The sequence below is a fragment of the Euprymna scolopes genome, chromosome 27, assembly GCF_053919585.1.
Source record: "Euprymna scolopes isolate OS-2025 chromosome 27, ASM5391958v1, whole genome shotgun sequence".
In the NCBI taxonomy this organism is placed as follows: Eukaryota; Metazoa; Mollusca; class Cephalopoda; order Sepiida; family Sepiolidae; genus Euprymna; species Euprymna scolopes.
In genome coordinates, this window is record NC_136508.1 from 19913841 (window position 1) to 19940402 (window position 26562).

Sequence of the window (26562 nt, forward strand, 5' to 3'; positions counted from 1 at the left end):
CATCGACATACGGGGGGGCGTGCAATAAGTAATGCCCCTGAGCAACTTACCATAGCAGTAGAGCAACGAAACTTGCCACAGTTATTAGTCTTTCTCTACATAGGAACCACCCAGAGTTATGCATTTCTCCCATCGTTTGATGCAGCTCTGGAGACCGTTTTTGTAGAAATCCTCAGGTTTTGGCTGATATGCAGCATCTTGTGGACGCTTTGCGGTTGCCGGCAGCGCATTGTATATGACTATCAATCGGAAAAACAAATGTATCAGTTTGCTACAAGCATGCCATACTATGAGCCATCAGTTTATAGCAGTGGGTCAAGGATAGCGGCTGTCACTAGGTTTGTTACTTGGGTAGCACAGTGAGTATGTCCGGTGCCCTGGATGATGAGGTATAGGTATTGATCAGCAGGGCAATTTATTCCTTCTGAAAGTTGGGCAGGCTTTTGTGGAGGTGTCATGGGATCTTGCTACCAACTAAGATTAAGGTTTTTGCCGAATGCGTTCTCTCTGCCCTTCGCTATGCCTGTGAAACTTAGACAATATACACCAAGCATTTGAGACGTTTGGAGCGATTTCACCGTATGTGCCTACATCGAATCTTAGGTGTGGGTTGTCAAATGCATGTCAGTGATGTGGAGGTACTCGAACGGACCAATGTCTAAGCATTGAAGCGCACATTATCAAACATAGACTCAGATGGAGTGGACATATGGTGAGGATGTTAGACAGTCGACTTCCCAAACAACTCCTTTTAGGTGAGCTCGCCGAGGGAAGATGTCTGGCTTAAAAGCCCAAAATGAGATTCAAAGATTGTTTGAGGTCCACCTAAAAAAATATGTGAGATAGATGAAAGAACCTGGGAGATTCTTGATTTTGATCGCGAAGAGTGGAGAATGAACTTGCGGGGAGGTGTAGGCACGTTTGAGGCAGATCGAACCGAGTATGAACGGCTAAAGCGTGATATTCGGAAAGAGAGGGTGAAAGGAGCCGTGGATGGGCGGGGGCTTCAAATTGGTCTGGAGTGTGAGATGTGCGGAAGATTACGTGAGAGCCGAGCTGGGCTGAAGGGCCACCAGATTATTCATCGGCGTAGTGGGCCACAAAGCAGACTTATGTTGCCAGAGATAACATGGGTCAACTGCGGACGGACGTACAAAATGGCAGAGGGTTTGAAGCGTTGTTTGATTATGAATAGAAGTGAACATCAAGAACAATGTTTGTCAAGAATGCCAGAGTTTGGCAGGGCTTAAAAGCCACCTTCGTGCGGCCTATCACTGAATGTTTTCTTGCTCTGTATACCTTTTTTTGTGGTATATGGAGTATGATAATGTTCGAAAACGGATTTGCTGCCATCATATATATATATATATATACATATATATATATACATATATATATATTAATATATATACATATATATATATATATATATATATATATATATATATATATATATATATACTAGTGTTGGAACGATAAATATAGAGAAGTATCAGGAATCGAAAAATGTCGGAGTATCAGAATGGGTATCTAAGCCACAAAAAATGTGCATTTTTCAGATAATAAAGCGAAAAAGTACTTAATGTTGATTACTATAATGCTCCCTATCTTGGGTTGAGCATTTTGGGAAGTCATATACAAACTGCCATTAGAAGATTAAGCAATGCTCTTTGTGTAAACAAATCGACCTTAGGTGTTTGGACGATGTCAAAACATTGTTAATTCGCATCGTTAATTTAGAACAGCCATATAGCGTCAGGTCTAGAAGCATTGACTGGCCTTTGGGTGGTCGGATTTCCATCCTGGCTTGAGCTAGTTTCCTGTCTAGCCGCACTGATGAGCTATAATACAGCTAAACAGTACTGTATGCGGATCGCTATATATATATATATATATATATATATATATATATATGTATATATATATATATATATATATATAAATAAGCGTTTTTCTATCCACAAAGATGAGCTGTAATACAGCGAAACAGTTTGTCTGTGTATTACTATATATAGACATATAAAATACCTATACGTTACTCATTTACAGAACTTACCATACTGTCTTTGACATAGATTGACATTTTACTGTTTAGAAAATGCCGTTAAAGCCATTATAACTCGTTAACGACTCAAGAAAAAATAACATCAAAACAAAAAAATAGTTTAACGATTATCACAATTATTGATGTATTCGCTCAAACGTACATTTTATTTAGTTTCTTTTTTGTAAATTTGTCATTACGGCTTTTTATACACAAGTAATATGTCAATGTATATCAATGAAAGTACAGTATGCCTTTTTATTCTGTAGCATAGTTTTTTAACACATGATTTGTATATTAGCTCTCAATCTTCTACGATTGAGAGCTCGTATTAATTACTTCTCAACGTATCCAGACGCACTTTATACAAATACTAGCAGGTGGCGTAAACTGGTGTTGCCCGATAGTAGCATGCCCCCACCCCACGCGAAATAAAATTCAAAGTACGGCTACTGTTGTTGTTGGCCAACCGTCAACACCCTCGTGGTAAGATCGGCTTTCGGAATAGACACCCCCAACCTCCTCATATTAAGAATGGTTTTTAGAATGGACACCCCCAATCTCTCTATGTTAAGAACGACTTTCGGAAAATAAATTTTGTGAGTGGAGGTGGGTTGTCAAAAATTTTGCCGAAATGTGTCTTTTATAATCGGTGTAAGGATTCCCACGCGCAAATATTAAGAACGAACAACAAAAGATGTAGGGTTCAGGATATGGTATATTTGTTGGCAAGACTAGAGTTTAGGTGGAAAAATACTTTCGAAATCTATGACTTAAAAGGAACTAAATTCCTGTAGGAACATGTACGTTACCATGTAAACATGCTAACGGTATTTCAGAATGTGACAGTTTTAATTAAGCAGAAAAAAGAAACAATATAAACAGAACGGCTTCTTTAAACATAAACAATTATTATTTATTTTAAAGAATATATACAGGATTTTTCTAATATAAACAATATGAATAGAACATTTTATAATTTTATAATTTGAAACAATGTAAACCTTTTTTTATTTTTATCTATGACAACAGAAACAGATTTTTTTTATAATTCTCAAATAAATATTGTTCGTAGACATTTTGCAATATATATATATATATATATATATATATATATATATATATATATATATATATACCGAAAAAAATAAAATTATGCAAAAACAATTTATTTCTTTTTTTTCTACCTATTTTAGCTTACAATAAAAGCAACATTTAAATATAAGTTATAAGTGTTTAAACAACGGATAAACCCTTTGCAACATATATACTTGAGAGACAATACAATTAGGGGGAATACTTGAAAACATAATTTTGCTTTGTAGCATAATTGCGTTGGAAAAGGAAGAAAAAATCAAACGTGTTAGACCGTTTAAAAAGAAAATTTATAACACAATATGTGGATCTCGATAGTAATAATCGCGTAATCGGTTGTTTTAATCTTTTATTTAGCGAATAAAGAAAGAATGTTAGTCAATTGTCCTTTAAAAAATAATGTAGGATTTTATCATATAGAATAAATGCGTGTAAAATGGCTTTAAAAGCTTTATAATATATTAGTATTAGTTTAGATATAATAAATTTTTATGCGGCATCTGTTAGAGCAAACCTAGTGTATTTTGGTCCAGATTTGGGAATTTGTGCAATAAAGATATATATAGATAGATATCATATGATATATATATATATATATATATATATATATATATAGCAATCCAAATACAGTACTGTTTCACATCTCACAGTTGCGGCTTGACGAGAACCTACCTGAAGGCAGGATCGAAACCCGGCCGCCCAAATGACAGTCGTATCATCTAACCGTTGCGCTATTCTTCTGCATAGATACAAGCAGTGAATTAACAATGTTTTGACATTGTCCAAAGACCTAAGCTCCATTCATTTACACAAAGAGCCTCGGCAATTCTCTAAGGGTAATTTGTATATCACTTCACAATGTGCTAAACCCAACGTAGGGAGCATTATTGTCACCGACATACGGTACATTTCAACCACTCATCAGTGCTTCTGTTACGTTTCATTATTCTTATTCTTACTATTGTTCTTATTCGTTGTTATTCGTTGTTATGAAGGGTAGTCTAATTAAAAGTGAGTCTTAGAGTCTTAGAGAGAGATGATGTTGTAAGAGAGATTGTTCGTGTTATGATGAGAGTCATATATATATAAAATGTTTATACTTAGAAGTGTAATAAAAGCTCTTTGAGTGAGCAGATAGTGTTGAGACAGTCTTAGTGTTCATATTGTGTATGTAAGATGTGTATGTAAAGCCATTTTCAACCACATGATATACAAGACATGTACTAACAATTTTCACTTAACCTTCTGGTAGAATTACAAAACAAAGATGACGTTATAAAAACACATGATGGGTGTATTTCTTCTATCGACCGGCCGTGGTTTTCTGAGTCAAGAAATCAAAGCTTCACATTCTAAGTTTCAAAAGTGACCGTCTCGCTTCTAGACGTTCGAATCCCAACTGCAGACTATCGTCTGTCGTCCTCAAACTCCCTCTCAGTTTCTCCCTGCTTAACTCCAAAGTGTCTAACTATATCGAGAACTTCCCGTTTTTCATGACGTCATACACATGTTAAAACATGTGTCTTCTTTCACGTGTTCTGGAAATGCGTGTCCAAAACTATTTCCTTTGTTTACAAAAGGAATTTTAACCTATATTCCCAGTAATATTTATTTCCAATATGCTAAAAACATGTTTATTAAATTATCTTGTAGTTGCATTCTTTCAATTGAATTTTAATAAAAGAATTGACAATGCACATTCTTTTCTTAAAACTCTTTTATCTCGAAGCTTAACAATGTTTTTTTACATTCTATTTGCTAATTATCTTTCGTAATATATTTCTAAACCTAAATTACGAGGTTCGAATTTCGTCTATTCTATTTCATTTTCATTTTAACTAAATCTCTCTTTTTTTATACTTCCATGAAAAGGGGACAGCCATTATCATGTAACACTTCTAGACAACTATATATTTATATATATATATATATATATATATATATATACACACACTTATATATAGATCTACATATATATATATATGCATGAACATATATATATATATATATATAAAATTACAATTAAAATTACCAAAATGATCCAAGATGGTTAAATTAAAGTATATTATAAACATTAAAGAGTCAATATTTAAAAAGTTATCTCAGCCAGATGTAAAAGCTGGATGAAACCAAATAGGAGAAAGAGCTTATAATACTAGAAAACAGTTAATAAAACATATTAAAACACTTTGAAAAAGATTTAAAAACGTATTTAATCTGAACAGGAAACACTAGATAAGTGGATAGTCCTTAATCCGCGGAGTTTCGAAGAAATACTTTCCTTCTCATCAGAGGGTAGGAATTAGCAATGTATATATATATATATATATATATATATATATATTTATATATATATATATATACATATATATATATATATATATATATTGAGAGAAAATGAGATAGAGAATAAACGCTAGAGAATGTGGTAAAATTGAGAAATAAACACGATATAAAGGGATTAGGGAGTGTAAAATTGAATGCGTTGACAACAAATAATAACAAGAAGAAGAACAACAACAACACAACAATAACAACAACTACAAGAGCAAGAACAAGAACAAGAAGGACAAGGTAAAAACAAAAGAAAAAGACCGGTTTTATGCAAAAAATGTAATTAGGAAGAATAAAAGTGAATACGTTGACAACAGAGAAGAAGAAAGAGAAGCAGGCGAAGAAAACAAAATAGAATAAGCACAATATGAAGAAAAAAGGAAAAAGAAGAAATAATACCGGTTTAATGCAAAACAAATCTATTTCAATTCAGAAGAGAATTCAACCCAGCATATGTTACACTGAAAGTCAGATCAATGTTGGGTTTTATTTTGATACGTGACATTTGAACCAGGCTCAAATCGTTCTTTAATCCACTTAGGCTTCTCCAATGACAGACGGATCAATGCTACACACTTTTATCGTAATAATCACGTCTAGTGTGGGTATTGATTTGGAAGAAAGTTCCCAGCGAACCCAAGAACATTACTACAATTTAATCAGTGATGAGAGAGTAGCGAATCAAAGGTTCAAATGCCAGTTCTCAACGAAGCAGTGCAAAGATTATGGCTAAAAGAAAAGGAAATGGCACAATCACTCAGAATGTCACAGCAAGTTAAGTACATTATAACTGAGGTAAACGAGTACGTATCCGTAAGTGCAATCACAAGCTCACAAAGCTACGAACATTTCTTTAGCCATGAAAGTTGTGTGATTTTGTAGTTTTACATATAATTATACTACTAAATTAATATTTGTGCGTATTAATTGTAGCAATTAATCTATTTATTATTACCCTATCTCCTTTAAAGTATATATGTATGTAAGGGTAGGTTGATTTTCAACTTTTTGGGGAAAATGTAAAAGGTTGGAGCAGAGAAAGTTTCACAAACAGATGGCGAGTTCAAATATAAAAAACTAGGTTTCTAACATCAGGCATCGGATGCTAATTTGATCTTAAAGATCGACTACTTTGAGACAAGGAAAATCCTTATCCGTGAAAGATTTGTATGAAATTATTTAGTATTTTGCAGTTTCAATCATAACAAATTGTTTTATATATCTAAATAAACTATATAATGACTGATATGCTAAATATTAAAAAAATATATAATTGGCCCCCCCAAAAAAAACTGAGGTGGCAGCAATTATAAAATTCTATAAATGCTGACCTTTACTTTGTTTTATAACTGCAAAGTGCAATTCTTTTGCTATCAATGAAAAAAAGAAGGTTTTATTTTGTTTGGAAAAAACGTCAAAATAAACCCTAAAACAAATTATTTACCTACCTCTGGGCAGTTATCTATGTTTGTCTAAAAAACACAAAACAATTGGCAAGTAAAAAAGCTATTTTTTTACCATAAAATCAAAATTCTCCCTATAGGATCCCTTTGAAGCGAGAAATGACCTCATTTCATGGCATAAAATCTTAGCAGCCCTTTCCACACTTTGTGAATGTGCTGGAAAATCAGGTCACTCTGGCCTTCTGCCGCTCATCAATAATTCCGGAAAGTCATCACTTAATAATTATTCAGTTAGTGCTGGCTCGGAAACTCCACTTGGAGAAAGGTCTATCAAATTTGACCAAGTAAAGCGTCATATTTTATTGTTGATATTTTTAAACGCTTTTCATTGGGTCCTCACTCCTGAAAAAAGAACAGAGACGTAAAATAATTTTATTGACTTGAACAAATGAACCCAACTTTTATTTTAATCATTTTTTTTTAATTTAATAATTGAAGGTGAATGTATAAATCGAAATAAAGAATTTGATCATTTTTATATGAATGTTCACTTAGCTAATGGTTAAAATTCTTCTTATAGCTTCTTCCCACACTTCCATTTCATCTGATTTTTACATAGAGAACACAATATTCTCTGGCAAAAGGCCAAAAAGAATTACACTGAAGATTGTTTAAAGCAATTTCCTGAATTTCTGGAAGCTGCTTTTTATATGGCCAATCATTTTAAAAATATACATTTGCTGGTTATGAAATTTATTATCCAGTTTAATTTCAAACCAGCTAACTGCATAAACGTCTACAATAAAACTACTCAGCTGGTGCATTTTTCTGGTCAATTTAGATGGATAAATTTTAGGGGTCCACAAACACATACATCGCCTTGCCAGAGTAAGCCGTATTGCCTTATTCAAAGGTCCGCTCCTCCATGTTGCATACTGAGGGCCTACTTTACCCCTTGAAATCCCAACAGCATACTCTAAAAGTAGTCTTTTGTCACCAGTGAGATCATTTTCTGTTAGTTCAGAATACCTACCCTCTAGAGGATTACTCACTGGTAAAAAGCCAACTTGGGGTAAATGATGGTAATTGTTGGCACATAATTGTTCTGAGTTGACGTGTAAATGATGTTGGGCTTCGTGAACTTCTATCAGGGGATTTAAATAATACCTTACAGGAAGCCCAATCTGGTGTAGAGAACAGCCAAGGGTATGCATTTTTCTATGCAGTTTGTTTCCTACTGAAGAAAACTGTCCTGTTGTTTTTTTATCCAGTATTGGTGCTTGTGTTGTCTAAAAGGACAGAATAGCGCCAGTTGCTCCAACAGTATGGATCACTCTATATGCAAGATACTCCCCCTTACTTCCACATCCCATCTCCTTCGTAAATGTCAAGGGATGCTCTTGTCTTTAGCTTTTCTTCGAGTTTTGTTTCCTTTTTCATCGACAGTTTCAATGTAAATAAAGTGCTTTTCTCGCGTTTCCCATCAACACCAATGCAGATTAGATTTCTAATGTTTTTTATTATGTTTTTGATAGCCATTATTTTTTTATCTTTCTATTTCTTTGTCAATTTTGGATTCATCAAGAAAATAAAATTTTAACTCAATATTTGATTTTAAAAGGCCCGCAGCCTGTATATCCTAAAGAAAAATATTTGCAAGACTTGCACCTAGGTTTGATGAGACATAACTTCTGATGAGTTCAATGCCATAATGAGGATTTTTTTTATGAGGCTGTAAATACTCTTACACTCTTCTTCTGGTTCAAATATTCCATCTGTTCCATCACTATTTTCTGATGTCAGAATAATATTCTGGTCATGGGATGTTGAAGCAAGAGGCGCGGGGTGGGATGAATCAACTTTCTTTTCTCCTAACACAGTTAAATTTTTAGACTTTGCCACTCCAGCTTTATTTAACTTTCGGTCCTATTTAATTTATTTGGTCCTTCAAATACTCTCTCGCCCCCGCAGGAAGCTGAATTAGAAAAAGTTGACAAAGTTGTATTCTAATCTGCGGTGATCTTAGAAAAAAATTCTAATTCACGTAAAAAATTGTAATTTCATTTCTTATTGGTTTACATAAAATGCAAGTATAGAAATTCATTTAATTTAAGATGTCTATGATTTTCATTAAAATGATTTTTTCAAACAAACAAGAGAAATAAAAAATAGAACAAACTTACCTTTTTTATGGGGCAGGTACAGACTATATGCCTTGAGTGAAAATTTAATTTTTTGCATTTAATATTTTTGCCAGGACAACTTGCAATTGGCAGGTCACACGAACAAGATATAATGGCAAATAATTTGTCAAGTTTATTGACCAGAAGACGTTTGGCATATGTGGATAAAACGTTTCTTGTGGGTTGCTTAGCTTTTTTAAAGCAGATGTCCTGCAATTTGAGCGCAATCCATTTTTCAGTTATTAGGGGCAAAGACGATTTACTGCTTTCCAAATATCTTTAACGTCATTTGTCATTAATTTTTAAAGGGCAACTTTATTTAACTTGGGGTGAGAATAATCCGTGCAATAACCATATAAAATAACCTGAGAAAAGTAGGGTTTTTTTTTGTATTTAATGGAGAAGGTGGGCTGGCAAATTTTGTAGAATCAGTACTGCGTGTAAAAATAGTTCGTTTCCGAATCATGGTTTGAAAAATATCTGCAAAATACATATTTTATGATATTGTAAGAAATTAAAAAAAGGGAAATTATGAATTAAAAATAAGATTTGAAAAAATTTGTTAATATCAAAAAAGAAATAATAATGGTTTTACTTACCGAACAGTATGAAAACACAAGTAAAATCACACCGAAATAGTCTTGCAAAGAAAAATGTTTTTTTTTTTTTTTTTAAATAAAGAATGATTAAATTAAATAACACAAATGTTTAAAAAAAAATATTTCTTTTTCTTAATAATTAAGGCGTGTGTTATGGGGGAATCACCCCCCGAAATGGACTGTTCTGTCCATTATAAAAACAATAGACCTTAGGTATGGATAAAACACCAGAGGGACCCTCGCCTGCTCGATGTCGTTTACTACTCTTTTCAGTTTTAATCTTTTTACGTTGGTTTTCCAGTAATATATTGTTTAAACTCTATTCTGTTGTTCTGTTTTCTTTGTGATTCATCATTGCAAGCCATAACATTTTGCTAAGATATAAAATGCAAACTGTAATAATTTCTATATTTGAATTAAGTTCCGGTTAACAAAGTAAACACACGTGTGAACACAAAAATGAAACCGATTACTTGGCGGTTTAGACGGAAATATTAACCGGATAAAATAAATCCCTGGTTTATTCGTTGTTTAATTTATTTTAAATGAAATAATTTGCAGGGTGTCTTTTTATATCGACACTCAATTAGTTTTCTAAAAATAAAATAGATATTACAAACAAAGGAAAAACGTATTGTTTATACTCCCGTCATATATTTTTTCTTCAAAACCGGCATGAATATGACATGCTTATGCTTTTATTTTACACCGGCACCCTGCGACATAGATGCAGCTTATTGAGTTTTTCAATGTTTAAATTCATTTTAGCAAAAAACGATGGAGTTTGAGACAAAAAAATATTTTGAGTTGTTTTTCTCAATGTTATTCAACAACTTTCTCTTCATAGACCGATATATATATATATATATATATATATATATATATATATATATATATATATATATATATATATATATATATATATAGCTGGTCTCCATTCGCGCTGACGTTCACAAGTTGACAAAAAGCATTGTTTTCACATGCCTGGTTTATTTGTATAATACAATTTATTATCTGTAATAATGACGTTTGTTTTTTTTTTATTTTGTGTTTTATTTGTAAAAATGAGATTAAACGTAACAATTAGATTTCATTGCATAAGTAAGAACTTCTAAAGCAGAAATATTTACTCCAACGGTTCTGCCAATCATTGCGTTGGAATTATCGAGAGAACGAGAGGTTAACTTGGCATAAAAAAAACATCTTTACACATAAATAAAGCGTCTTTCGTCTATTTAATAATCATTAAAAAAAGGGATGCATTTGCTCAATAATGCATTTTTCGCAGCTAATTAGCCAAAGTTATTTATGTATTTTCGTTCGCAGTATGCTCCTTACGTTCAAAAAGTACTAAAATTTACGACTCGACAGAGTGTCATAATTTTATCCAACGCAAAAAGATCTCATATTTTTTTACTTTTAGGCGAATATCTACTAAAGTTGCTGCCATTTTACTCCTCTGAATTAATTAAACATCCTTTCTCAACATTTTCTAAGTACTGCTTTATCATCTGACGTACATTCACTATTATGCTCCAGTTGTATTTGCCTTTCTTCGTTCTGAAAGTATAGAAAAAAAAGCATGGGAGGAACTCTATGTTACTCTATTGTTTGTACTTTTTATGTATTATTGTATCCACTCAAATGTATTTTGTCTTTGTGCAAGTTTCATATTGATCAATTTAATGTTTCGTTTTTTTTTTTTTGCATTCTATATAGTTATATGATACCATTCTCGCAGATTAACAGAATGCTGAAATCATACGTTTACAGTTTGATGCATTATATAAGTTAATAATATTTATTTACTTTGGATGAATTACAGATAACCACTTCCTCATAGATTAGACTGTCGTTTTAAATTAGTGACAGGGGTAGAACAAAATAATTGCCGATTTGCATTCAAACACCACAGCGTAAACTTTAGAGCTCATGCGACAATTTTTCTTAATTAATGTAAGTACTTCCATATGTTTTGTATTCATTCATAAATATAAATTCTATCTCACTGAACGTGGTCAATTTTCGATCTACAGACTCCGAATTTTATATGAGGAGTATTGAGATTTGGGAAAATATTTTCAATCGGATTTCAGCCAGAAATTTTGTTGTTAAAGAGGTCAAAGTTTAAAGATTTTACTTTTGAGTACTCTACCAAATTCTTCGACCAATTTTGGGCCAGACACTTACAATTTTAGATATAGGTTAATTGGACATGGATCTAACATTATGATTTGATTTGAGCCCAAAACTATAAATGCTAATGGATCATTATTGGCGTCAAGTTTTAACAAATTACCTCTGCGGTCTCTAGGAAATTACTTAGTCAATTTTAGGTTAAAAAATTTGATATTTTACATAAGTGTAATCAGACATAGTGCATGCTTTTTACTTCTTTCTTTTTCTGATAATTTTGCTTCGAAGGGGTTAAATTCAAGAGATTGCGGTCTCTAGCAAACTATTAAACCAATGTAGAAATTTTATATAAAGGGTAATCAGATATGCAACCATGTTTGTAATTAGTTTTTTGGCGGAAATCAAAGTTTACAGAATTGACCTTTGCAGATTCTTCCAAACTCCTCCGCCAAATTGAAATTTAAGATGTACGTTGCTTGGACAGGTGGCAAACAATTTAATTTGATTTGAGCCAAAAACAATTAATGTTAATTGCTCATATTTGGGTAAAAGCTTTAAAAAATTGACGTCTGCAGTCTCTATTAACTTTTCTCTTTAGTAGTTAAGGAGCCCATTATATAGGACTAGCAGGGCTACCCGGCGTTGCTCGGGACCGTATAAACAATGAAAAAACAAAAGCAGATATTGAACATATGTTTTATTCTTAGGGGAGAGGAATCTTTCATCTCTATGTATTATTTGTTTTATCTACCCTAGGACTGGTATTGTTCATGTTTTATCCCTAGCATAGGTAATTTACAGCATGTATATGAAATTGTTTTACCTTAGGGAGAAGAGAACAGGTAATATACAACATACTGTGTCTATATTACATCCCTGGCAACGCCTAGAAACCAGCTAGAACATGTATTTCAATCAATCTATATTACATCCTGGGCTATGCCGGGAAACCAGCTTATCTCTATTTAGTGACCTGACCACCAAAATACCTCCCCAAGTGTGTCCTTTCTTTTGAACTTATTAGATATAGGTATCTAGAAATGTGTGTGAAATTTTGTTGAATGCATTGTTCACTATGATTTTCTTATTGTTCTACACAATATCAACTGTAGCGAAATAAAACAGTAAACTTAGTGTAGTGTTAGAATAAAGAGCAAAGGAAAAAATTAGAATCATATTCTGTAATTGCAAATCTAAATTTGCTAGCGTGTACCAGTATTTGCCAGGTTTTGGAAATTTGAAATTTATAACATATGTAGTGGCCTTTTCCTAAATACCTATTGCTAAAAATTATACTTTCATTTTGTTAGAAAAATCTCTCTTCGGATGCCCTGCATCATCCAAAATAAAAACAAATATTTTTATAATTGTTTCAGTACATTGCTACACAATGTGACATTTGTTGGCGTTTGTAAAAAAAAATCATGAATGTGCTTATATTCCAAAAAAGAAAATATCAGTGCACAGTATTGAAAGTGTTTGAGATTCAAAAGTCTGTAACATTTCTACTAACTTCATAAGATGTCATGTGAGAAACTGAATTGAATATCAAGACATTATCTGAAGCGTTTTTATTTTGGTGTGACATATGTGTTTAAAGTGAACCTTAACTTTTAATAAACAGCTTGGTATGCAATGACATAGGCTAAGAATCTTAGACAAAATATATATAAATTGGAAAAATGTGTGAACAAATGAAAAAAAAATGATCCACTCCACTTGATGACATCAAGCACAGTAATATTTTAGTGAAGAAAATATGAAATTGATGTTCAGTGATTAGTTTGGATGAATGAGAAAATGTAATTGTTTGATGCATAAAAAATAACTCATTTGCTGTATTTGATATTAAGCAGCAAAATATAGTGATTTGAATATTTAGGAAAACATCAAACCAGATTATGTAAAAAAAAAAGATGAAATTAGAAAATATATATTTTATGTTTATGAGTTTTGCCAATCAAAATTTTGTGGCAGAAATTGGGTGATTACCATGCAATTTTATTTTGGTAAAATTCTTAAATTATTTCAATGTTTATTATAATTTCTTATTAGTGACTTGTTATCATCCAAATCCGCCCCAAAGAGTGTCCTTTCTTTTATTAGGTATCAGAATAGGTATCCAGATTTCTAATTCTATACAAATGTGATATTGTAGTACAGTAAATGTCAAATTGTTTTTCAAGTATTAGTTTGTAATGTTTCTACTGACTTCATCAGATGTCATGTAAGAAACTGAATTCTAGTTAAGACTTTATCTGAAGTGTTTTTATTTTAGTATATCATGTGTTATTACACTGTAGTAATTGCGATGAAAGGATGTTAATTACAAATGACAAAAGTTAAATCAATTTCTTATTCAGCTACACAATATAAATGGAAGTAAATCAAATTTGCAAAATAAAAGAAAAATGTAGTTATGGGTTAGTTTGGAGTTATAATAAAAAGCCAACAAAACGGTTAGTTTGTATTGTGTAGATTGTTCATTTCTGATAGTATTGAGAGTGGTCAATGAAAATCTTAATTTCTGACAAAATACTGAACTTTCTTGGATACCCATTCGTAAAAAGTACCTTTTTTGGAAAAAAAACACTCCCCGGATCACCTTCACCACCTTAAAAAGTAAAAACAAAAAATAACTTTATTCTTCAAAAAATGTGCACATTGTTAGTGTAAAAAACAGATCCGCACCACTTGATGAAATCAAGCACAGTAATATTTAAGTAAAGAAAATATGAAACAAAGTAAAGCAAAGTATAGGGTTAGTTGTGTCCTCTAATTATCAACCAAGTATATGTATTGATAAAAAGATAAAAGCAATGGAAATGTTTATTACAATGTATCAATATTAATTTTTTATCATGAACAACAAATCGAAATAATGATAGATATTTTGTGCTTATACGAAACTGGAATCAAGGATTGTCACCTGTGATTTTATATATGTCAATAGTGCATGCCACTACAAATGATGGTAGCCAAATTAAGTTTTGTTTATTTCACCCAATATAAAATATATACACAAAACGCAGTAAACAAAGTTTAGGTTTAGTTAATGATAAGTTTAGGTTCGAGAAATAAGTAAAGAAAAGAAAAAAAGATACATTTGTTTATAGTGTGTAAATTGTAAGTTTGTAAATATTTAAAACTATCCACACTGGTATGTGTAAATTCTAGATACCTATTGTTATAAAGTTCCAATTCATGTTTGATATATCACTCTACATGTTCCCTGTTGCACTTCAAAGATGTAAATGATTATCGAGAAAGTGAAATGAAACAGTATTTGAAATAAAATAAAATAGAAACAAATGCTGAAAGTAAGAAGAGAAACATTGTTAAAAATGATCTAAAAGGCAATAGTAAAATCCTCATTTTTAGTGTGGGATATGTTTGTTTCAATTGAGAAAGGAAACTTTAATTTATATAATTCGATGTTATAGATTAAATTGTTATCATGAAAAACCAATGGAAAGCGTGAATGTTATTTGGTGTTTTTGAAAAACAGCTTCCAATGATTGTAACCAATGATTGCAAATGTGGTAGCGAAATGTTTTTTTTATTCTACACAAAATAAAATATATACACAAAACAAAGTAAAAGAAATGTCAGGGTTAGTTAATGATAAGCTTAGTACCAAGAAATAAGCACAGAAAAAGGGATTGAAAGATACATTTGTTGATATTGTGTCGATTGGTGAATTTGTTGGTTCATTTTGTTTTATGACATATCAACACTATATCAGGTTATTTCATGCCAAATCCAGTGACATTTTTTTCCTAGAATATATTTGTTTATTTAATGTCGGTTTCTATTTAACTCATAATTGGGACCCTAACAGATACTACCACTCCAGATCAGAGTTGACCTGGTAGCAATAGCAATAAAATGGTGGCTTCACACTTCACAAAGCCCCACGTTTGGATACAGTTTATGGTCATATCCAGGACCTGGTGAATTTGTAAATAATTGAAACGATCAACACTGGCGAGTTAGAATTCTACATACCTATTGTTATAAAGTACCAATTTATGTTTTACATATCACTCCACAACGTTGCTGCAGAATCCAGACAGGTGAAAGAGTCTCAAGAAACTGAAAAACTATTTAGTACTCTTAAATAAAATAACATGCATAAAGAAATACTTAGTACCAAGAAATAAGCAAGAAATAAGCAAGGAAAAGAAAGATACATTTGTTGATATTGTGTCGATTGGTGAATTTGTTCATTCATTATGTGTGAAAGTCAATTGAAAACAGTATCTTTGTCAAAGAAATAGCATGAAGATTCTCAGAGACTTTTCCTTCCTCGTTCCCTTCCCCTCTGGTGGAAGGAAACTTTAACAGTGGCTCAGAAGGTGGGTTGAGCACATTTCCCACAAAGGTGGGATGGGTAAATTTCTGTTTGACTGACTGCCGAATATAAAAAGGCAATTGGGTAAATTTCTTTTATTTGGTTGACTGGAGGGCCCGGGAAAGCTTCCCTCTCCCCATTTTTTTTTTTTTTTGTGTAAGGGATGATTTGCTTTTTTTTTTACCCCTCGATATAGGGCGGTGACAGTCATCCGACCAACAAAGGGGATGAGGCAGGGAGCGTTCTCTCTCCTGTCTTAGAGAGGGGGTAGTTTTCTTTTTAAGTATGCCCGGAGGGGAGTTGGGCAACCTCCCCGCACTTTGGGAGGAGTCAGGACCTTATTCGCACAGAAGAAATTTCGTAAAAGTGTAAACCTGTGTTTATCAGACCGGCTGGCTATACCTATTGATCTCTTTATCTTTTTTAAGTTTTGCTGTGTGTTGACACCTATAAAAAGGCTCTTTTAGCTTCCCAGGCTGTATACCCTTTCTTGACCATTTATGTTTAATAGTTTTCCTTGCTCCTTCCCTGCCCCAGAATGGGAGGGAAGCCTTCTTTCCATGGAGGATGGGGCTTTCTTTTATGGTTATGTGGGGGAGCCTTACCTCTACCACTCTTAAAGGGTGTAGTTCTTTTTTGTAAGGTTGACATACTTTCAGATATTTCTTGAGTTTTTAACAGTAAATTTATCTTGTCCAATGTATTCATTGCCATGGCATGATGGATATTGTATCAGATTTTCAACCTTTAGTTTGTGGGTTCGATTCCTGACTGCATTGTACAGTTAATTTTAAGACTCCCTCGCACATGTATGTAACGCAAAGGGGTTTTCCATGGCGCATTTCGCATTCTTTTCCTTCTGGGAAACGTTTTGTAATCATGTTGTTTATATATTTTTACTGCTGGGAAAAGTTTATTCTTATAATCTGTGGAACAAAGAATCAATCAGACTGTCTGTGTGTGTCGGTGTATATAAGAAGGTGATTTTAGATCCCCAGGGGCTATACCATGTGTTGACCATGTATTTTTAAATATTTTTCTTTCTACTTCCCTTCCCTTCTGGTGGGAGGAAACTTTTGTTTTATGGTGGCTCAGAAGGTGGGCTGAGCACTCTCCCCACAAAGGTGGGATAGGTAATTTTTTTTTTATTTGGCTGACTGGAGTGCAGGCTGCGCACTCCCCCAAACGTGGGAGCCGGGGAACTTCTCCCAGAAGGGGGCTCTGGAAGGCTTCCCTCTACCCATATTTTTTTTTTGTGTAAGGTTGATCTCTTTCTGGAGGGAGTAAGCGGAACTGACAGAGAGGGGGGACGGGAGACCAACCATACAAAAGGAGATCCCTCTTTTAGTTGAAAAAGAAGGCTCTCTGGCGTCCCCTCCCGCTTCTGAGAGGAGAAGTTTCCCCGGCTCCCACTTTGGGGGTGGGGGAGTGCTTAGCCCACCCCCAAGGCAAATAGTCTGACTGTCGGCCATATATAAAAAGGCGATTTTAGCTTGTCAGGCGGTATGCCCTGCGTTAACTATTTTTCCTCCACCTGTTGACCTTCCCTCCATGAAGGAGGGAGCCGTGCTACGCAGATTAGGGAAGGGCTGAAGGGGTGATTTGCTTTTTTTTTATCCCTCGCTATAGGGAGGTGACAGTCATCCGACCAACGAAGGAGATGGGGCAGGGAGCCTTCTCTCTCCTGCCTTATGGAGGGGGTAGTTTTCTTTTTAAGTGTACCCAGAGGGGAGTTGGGCAACCTCCCTGCACTTGGTGGGGAATCAGGACTTTATTCGCATGGAGGAAATGCAGACCTGAAGTGAATTTCGGTGTAGTGTACAACTGTATTTATGAGACCGGCTGGCTATAGCTATTGATGTCTTTATCTTTTTAAGTTTCGCCGTGTGTTGATGCGTATAAAAAGACTCTTCTAGCTTCCAAGGGTGTATACCCTTCGTTGACAATTTATGTTTAAGAGTTTTCCTTGCTCCTTCCCTGCCCCAGAATGGGAGGGGAGCTCTTTCCCCCTGTAGGGCGGGGGGCTTTCTTTTTTGGTTATGTGGGGGAGCCTTACCTCTACCCCACTTTAGGTGGTAGTTCTTTTTTGTAAATTTTACATACTTTCAGATATTTCTTGAGTTTTTAACATTAAATTTATCTTGTCCTATGTATTCATTGCCATGGCATGATGGATACTGTACCAGATTTTTAAACTTTAGTTTGTGGGTTCCATTCATGTCTATTTCTAATTTCGTTTCCTTTTAATTTCATTTTTGTCCAATCCAATCTGAAGGAGGATGGTGGTATACCCTGCTTTGTACAGTTATTTTTAAGACTCCCTCCCACATGTATGTAACGCAAAGGGTTTTTCCATGGCGCATTTCACATTCTTTTCCTTCTGGGCAAAGTTTCGTAATCATCTTTATATATTTTTCCTTCAGGGAAAAGTTTCGTAATCATGTTGTTTATATATTTATGCTTCATCTTAATGCTTCAGAATATACAATATTTTTGGGTTTTTTTATCTGGTGGCAGAATGAAGAGTCCATCAGGGTGTCCAACTCTTGATAGACCACCATATAGCTGTCCATGAGAAAATACTGGTTTTGACAGGTTGAGCCCAACAACTTTTAGTGACTGTCCTTGAGATTTGTTTATTGTCATTGCAAAACATAGCTTGACAGGAAATTGCAGCCTTTCAAACTCAAATGGCAATTCTTGTGGTCTCACTGGGATTATGGGAATGAAGCAGTGTACTCCTGCATACTTACCTGACATAATTGTTGCTTCCAGTACGTGAGGCATCATATTCTTTATGGTGAGCCTTGTGCCATTGCAGAGTTTCGGTGGATCAAGATTGCGAAGTAACATTATTGGTGCTCCCAGTTTTAGAAACAGACTATGTGGAGGCGTTCCTGGTGGTTCAAGACTATTAAGAAACTCAGTCGGATAATTTGTTACTTCGTCCTGTGAACAGATTGTATCAACTGAATTGTATAATATGATTTCTCCAGGTAATCTATTCAACAACCTGCTATTTATTTCATTTACAGATTCATTCTTTGCTGCTAAAATTGCACAGCTACTTAGCCTATTGATATCCGTATGAAAATTATGAAGATCTGGAAAAATTCTCATTATAAATTCCTCTTCTGTTTGAATCTGGTTATATGAGTCCTTGTCCAGAAGTCCATTACCCACTTGCAAAAGTTTAATGGCAAAGTCACCAACAGCATCATCAGCATGTAAATGTACTCGCATGTTTAGTGTTAAACTCATTGTTTTAATATGATGCCATAAATAGGAGTTTTTGAGACATGCATTCATTTGATCAGCTCTGGTTCCTCGAGGAACAATAGGAAGGGTTTGTCTGAAATCACCAGCAAAAACCAAAGTCACTCCATACATTGTTTGTGTGTTATCTTTTAGGTCCTGTAGTGTAGAATCTACTGCTTCCATAGCTTTTTTGTGACTCATTGTTGCTTCATCCCAGATTATTAATTTACAGTTTTGCAGTAGTTTAGCCTTTGCTGAATCTTTTTTAATATTACACAATGGTTTTTCCTGTCGAGTAAGGTCCAATGGGAGAGAAAACATAGAGTGAGCAGTTCTACCACCATCCAAAAGTGTTGAGTTTTTATTATTTCGAAAAGTTCTGGATCAGTAGTTTCATTTGGCAGTTCAGCCGAAATTATTTTGTCTATATCATCAGCATTAATATTATCTTTACACAAAATCAGGGTGTGAGAGTGCGGAAGGCCTCTCTTTTGCCAGTCAATCGTAGTTATATAAGCACTAAGTTCACCAAAAATTCGTCCTTCTTTGAGAAGCCAGAGGAGTTTCTTTTGTTTTTCATGGAACACTCAAGCAATCAAATCATGGCGATCCTTGGCTTTTTGATGTGGAAAAAGTTCATTAGTAATTTCACTCCACTTTGGATTACATGTGAATGTGATGAAAAGATCAGCTCTTCCAAATTTTCTTAGATAAGTCATTGTATCTTGAGTCCGTTGTTGCATATATCGTGGTCCTCCTGTATAACTGGAAGGCAAGATAACTCGTTGTCCAATATTTCTCGGGTCACGATCACAATTCATAGCATCTTGCAGATGGATATATTCATCCACCCTTAATTTTTTTTTGATTTTTTCGTATGAAGTGTAATCTTTCAGTTTCTATTTTTGCATACATATCCACCATGAACTGACTGGTCACTTCTTTCATAGATAATACATGATTGCATCCGTCTCGCACCATAAAATGAAATGCATAAAAACACTTAGATGTTACAGATCGAGTTGTATTGAGACCTGTTTGTGGATTCCTCTGCCACAGCTGAAAATGATATCAATCTTGTCCATTCCAGAACATAATTGGGTATTGGAGTGCATTATAAGCTCTATGAGTTTCTGGAATACGATGCAGTTGTCCACTTCTTAATTGCAAAACAATGTCCCTGTAATCATGTTGTTCACCCACCATTATGATTGCAACTTCATCGGCCGTAGGTGCATTGTATCTCCGTGCATGTTCTGATGGTGGACGTTTGTCTGCTTTGATGATGACCTTATGATTACGACTATGTTGCATCTGTTCAATTGCATATTTCAAAATTCCAACATATTTATGGTGTTGGTGAAGCATGGTGGAGAAACTATTTAATTTTATTGTAAATATTAATATTGTGAAAGTCTTTAAACTGTCGAAAATGATTTTTAATTATGTATGTTTTAAGGATATTTAAGAAAGTTTACTGTTAAAGCCGCAAACATGGAAACAAAAGAAGTAAATATAAAGTGTGCATACTTTGTTAATAGGAGGTAAATCATGGGAAAAAAGAGGTTAGTGGTTACGTGGTAATAATTTCTTATTGTTAGCGAACACCGTAAGTTTGAAAAAAGGTGTTATAAATAAAAGAAACTATTTTATTTTATTTTATTTTAAATATTAATATTGTGAAAGCCTTTAAACTGTCGAAAATGATTTTTAATTATGTATGTTTTAAGAATATTTAAGAAAGTTTACTGTTAAAGCAGCAAACATGGAAACAAAATAAGTAAATATAAAGTGTGCATACTTTTTTAATAGGAGGTAAAGCATGGGAAAATAAAGAGGTTAGTGGTTACGTGGTAATAATTTCTAATTGTTAGCGAACACTCGTAAGTTTGGGAGAAGGTGTTATAAATAAAAGAAACTATTTTATTTTATTTTAAGTATGAATATTGTGAAAGCCTTTAAACTGTCGAAAATGATTTTTAATTATGTATGTTTTAAGAATATTTAAGAAAGTTTACTGTTAAAGCCGCAAACATGGAAACAAAATAAGTAAATATAAAGTGTGCATACTTTTTTAATAGGAGGTAAAGCATGGGAAAATAAAGAGGTTAGTGGTTACGTGGTAATAATACGAAAATGATTTTTTTCGATCAAAACTTCTAATTGTTAGCGAACACCCGTAAGTTTGGAAAAAGGTGTTATAAATAAAAAAAAACTATTTTATTTTATTTTATTTTAAATATTACTATTATAAAAGCCTTTAAACTGTCGAAAATGATTTTTAATTATGTATGTTTTAAGAATATTTAAGAAAGTTTACTGTTAAAGCAGCAAACATGGAAACAAAATAAGTAAATATAAAGTGTGCATACTTTTTTAATAGGACATGAAGCATGTGAAAAAAGAGGTTAGTGGTTACGTGGTAATAATACGTAAATGATTTTTTTCGATTAGAACTTCTAATTGTAAGCGAACACCGTAAGATTGGAAAAAGGTGTTATAAATAAAAAAAAACTATACGAAATAGTAATAAAAACACATCGAATATATGTCAACCTATGTCATGGTAACATATATTGAGCGAGTTTGTAACAGTATTTTATCAGGTTTTGTATTTATAACATATTTTCCCACACTTACCGTGTTAAATAGAGAATAAGACGCCATCTTGAATGTTTACATCGCTAAACGCTGTGTGGTTTTCGAGGAAAATAAACATATTCCATTGAATGTAAACACGAAAAATACATCCAGTTTGGTAGAAAAGTAATTTATCTTGCCTTTGGTAACATTTATTTTTCTTTTGACAACTTTTTCGAATCTATGTTTACATTAATAGAAACAAAAAAAAATCAATTCGATGTGCACGCGGCATCCTCCCCCACACAAAAGCGGTTCCTCTTCCCCCCCACACACAGTTTAACAGTGGTATGACGTCAAGAGAAAGACGGTGAGAAAAATACGTGAAAAATCAAATCAAAATAAAATCAAAAACACACCAACTGGTTTTCGATAGAAAGAGGGTGATAGAGAAAGTGTGAGAGAGAGAGAGAGAGAAGAGAAAGTGAGAGAGAGAGAGAAGAGAAAGTGAGAGAGAGAGAGAGAAGAGAAGAGAAAGATGTAAGTGGTCACGTGGTAATTATACAATATAGGTAAAATGGCTGTTTGGTTTTTAGCTTTAAAAATATAACGATGTAATTTTTTTAGCGAAGAAATTTTTAAGTTTAAATTTTTTTATCGCTTTTCATTATTTTTTAACATTTTTCGTTAAAACTGTCGTATAAATACTATTTTTAACCAGTTAATCACGATGGAAAAATTGTCATAATGTTTAACAATATATATAACGAAGATGAAGAGAAATTTCAAATCTGTCGGTGAAGAAAGCTGTTATTTACATTTGTTCGCCATTACTGGATGTTGACGTCACGTCACGTGATATGACTAAGCGTTTTTTTTCTACGTATGAATTACATTGGATCATTCAAGAATTATGTAGTGTGAGAGAGAGAGAGAAGAGAAAGTGAGAGAGAGAGAAGAGAAAGTGAGAGAGAGAGAGAGAGAGAGAAGAGAAGAGAAAGATGTAAGTGGTCACGTGGTAATTATACAATATAGGTAAAATGGCTGTTTGGTTTTTAGCTTTAAAAATATAACGATGTTATTTTTTTAGCGAAGAAATTTTTAAGTTGAAATTTTTTTATCGCTTTTCATTATTTTTTAACATTTTTCGTTAAAACTGTCGTATAAATACTATTTTTAACCAGTTAATCACGATGGAAAAATTGTCATAATGTTTAACAATATATATAACGAAGAAGAAGAGAAATTTCAAATCTGTCGGTGAAGAAAGTTGTTATTTACATTTGTTCGCCATTACTTGATGTTAACGTCACGTCACGTGATATGACTAAGCGTTTTTTTTCTACGTATGAATTACATTGGATCATTCAAGAATTACGTAATAAAAACCATTACAATGACAGTTTTTTTTGGGCCCCCCTTGAAGATAACTGATACGTTGACCCCCTTCTAGTGGTTCGTTTGACGTGAAATTTCGATATTTGTCATCCGGGTGATCAAGGTGCAATATGATACCAAATTTGTCAACTCTGGTTCCGTCTTTCAAAAGTTTTAGCGTTACAAACAAACATACATACACACAGACGTTTGGCTTTTATATATATAGAAGAAGGCATTACCGTACATATTCCCACTTTTTAATATAAACATATGCCGTTATGAACAGTACATATGACCCAAGCAAAACCGGACTGAACTACAAGTATAGAATATTTTTAATCGTGAAAAGTTTTCTAGCCTGGAAGATCGAAAGTAATTTCTTTGCAGAAGACTCGTCAGTATCTTCCGTGCATTTTTTTATTTTATCTTGATTATGAACATAAGAGTTAGTACGTTACACAGGTAATTTTTTGAAAGATCATTTTATTTTAACAGGTAATATTTGAACCAGTATCAACTCGATCTTTAATGCTTATCCAATGATAAATTTATCGTTACACAGCTTTATCTTCATAATCCCGTCACGCTTATTTGTTCTGAAGAACGTTTCCAGCGAACACACGAACAACGCTGATCAGAGAACAGTTAATCAAGGGATCAAATACCAGATCTCAAAGAAGAAATGCCAATATTATGAAAAAAAATGACAGCATCTCTAAGAATCCCACATAGAGCGTACTAACCGGAAAGTGTCCGTTTTAGACCGGGTAATAAATACGCTTAAATATCATATATTTTAATAAATCAAAATTTCGTATATATTATTATAGAATCGTGATTTCACAAGAAAAAAAATGTATTTGAGTGGCATCAGCTAGAATTGAAACCGAAAGCAAAACTACAGCATTCAAAGCCGGTAACGTTACCACGCAAATAGAACTGAGAAAAATACACTAAGATGAATATACAAAGTGTATAACAATATTTTTTAAATTTTGATCTTTATCAGCACTGCTATCAATGAGGACATTCGTGACGTGGATTAACCTTATTTTAAACATTATTTTATCTACTTGGTCTTACCCCCCCCCATTAAGAATGGAATTTTTTCGTACTATCTCTTCGTGGGTGTATGTTTATTTATCCACCTTCGATCCCTTGTCAAGATATAAACAAGCTTATGTTGTTATTTTATACAAGGTCATATGTCCTGGCACCAAAATATCTTGTAAAAAGCATTATATTAATGTTAACTTACAATATTTATTTATCTAGAAATTGATATTTCGATTAATTTTATGGTGTTAAATTTTACTAGCAGGGCCTGTGAAAATTCCACAGAGGACTCGTTCATATAAAATGTAGTGATGTTGGCATTCTGCAGATGTTAACTGTAAATGGAGACACTCTGATATTATTGTAGGTCTTTTGTTAAAACTGCAAAAGTATTTTTCTTAGCGAGCACGAATGCCCGGCAAAGCCCGGTCGTAAAGTACGCTGTAGCCTGATATTTTCATTCTTGCAGATTTCGTACATATCATTATAGAGTTAATGATCTATTGAGTTTTATATATAATGAAGTTGTGATTTCAAAACTAATATATATATATATATATATATATATATATATATATATATATATATATATATATATATATGAGTTGTTTTGCATTGGATTAAATCGAATCCGAAATAAAAAATACTTATTAAAAAAAATATATGTATGCATACATATATCTTAAGTTTATTAAACCATAATCGAAACCGAAACCAAAACTTATGAAGAATTCTTGATAAAATTATTTATAAAAAATCGATTACTGGTACGTCATCAGTTATGATCGAAAGGGAAACAAAAATTTATGAAGAAATCTTGTTTATATTATTTATTAAAAAAATAGGAGACTTCAGTGTCATCAGCTATAATCGAAACCGAAACTAAAACTTATGAAGAATGCTTGGTAAACATATTAATGACTAGAAATGGAAGTGCATAATATTAAACGACCCAGATGTAAGTGTGATACAGAAAATAACACACGCTATCGTATCAATATATAAAGGTTATCTTGTTTTCATATGAAATGCATGAAGCTAACCGGTAAGTTAACACGAGGTACCTGATGTTCTTGTGGCATCTCTAAGAGCTTTGCTTGAAGTTTTTACTAATTCCACTACTTAAGTCAATCGCAGCATTAAGATCGAGCAAATGCCAATAAAACCTTATTTGGCCAAGGAAAATATTCCGTCCGCAAATGCTTGGCTTGTGCTGGTTTATTTACTCCTTTTTTTTTTTAATAAAAAGACCATTTTTAGCATAAGACAAGTTACAATCTATTTCGAGCATTAGCTTTCCGCTGCCATTTTCTACAATGGGGACCGATGGCCTATGGTTTCTAATGCATGATCCCAAAGAGAAAATCCCGCAGTCAATACCCATTAGAAGAAAGAACCAGTAATCGAAGCAAAAATATCTATTTCGAAAAGAACACTTTCTCCACGGAAAATCTCTATTTCGAGTCAGAATCGCTGGAGACCACCTGTTTTGAATATCATAAAACAAGCATTTTTATATTGATATTTGAGTAGGTCGAGGATGCAAATATAATTCGCTCTTAAGACATAGATCACTCAAATAAAAACTAATATATATATATATATATATATATATATATATAAATATAAATATATAAATATATATATATATACACACACATATATATATACACCAACATATATACACACACACACACATTTACTTTAAAATGTTGTTCTAATGATCTTGAATATATATATCCTCTCTCTCATTCTCTGTCTCTGTCTCTATCTCTCTCTCTCTCTCTCTCTCTATATATATATATATATATATATATATATATATATATATATATATATACAAGAAAAAGTACTCGCCGTTGACTGGGTTAAAAAACAGCTTACAGAAAATGGACTCTTATTTATTAAATTATTATAGATTATGAAAAGGAAGAGTTGTAAAGAGATGGCTTCGAATTTGGGGGTATGAAAACCAAAGCTAAATATGATGAAAGTTAAAATAAAATACATAAACCCCATAATTCATTATACCATACCTGTTCATACTGAAACACCTATCACAATATTCTGTGTATCTATATTAAAAAAAACTTGGTAAACTTTGTGACATATTTCAATTCTATGGAGATCAGGCGCGAAC

The 26562-nt window shown here is 33.1% G+C and overlaps 1 protein-coding gene across 1 annotated transcript in view; it reads right to left on the reverse strand.

Moving 5' to 3' along the window:
• The window catches only part of LOC145248684 (uncharacterized), a 104333-nt gene extending 84942 nt beyond the window's left edge, over positions 1-19391 (reverse strand). Inside the window, exon 1 of the mRNA XM_080110342.1 lies at positions 18902-19391. Within this exon, the coding sequence (XP_079966468.1) occupies positions 18902-19391 (490 nt within the window). The remainder of the gene's footprint in view (positions 1-18901) is intronic.
• Between the last annotated feature and the right edge of the window lie 7171 nt (positions 19392-26562).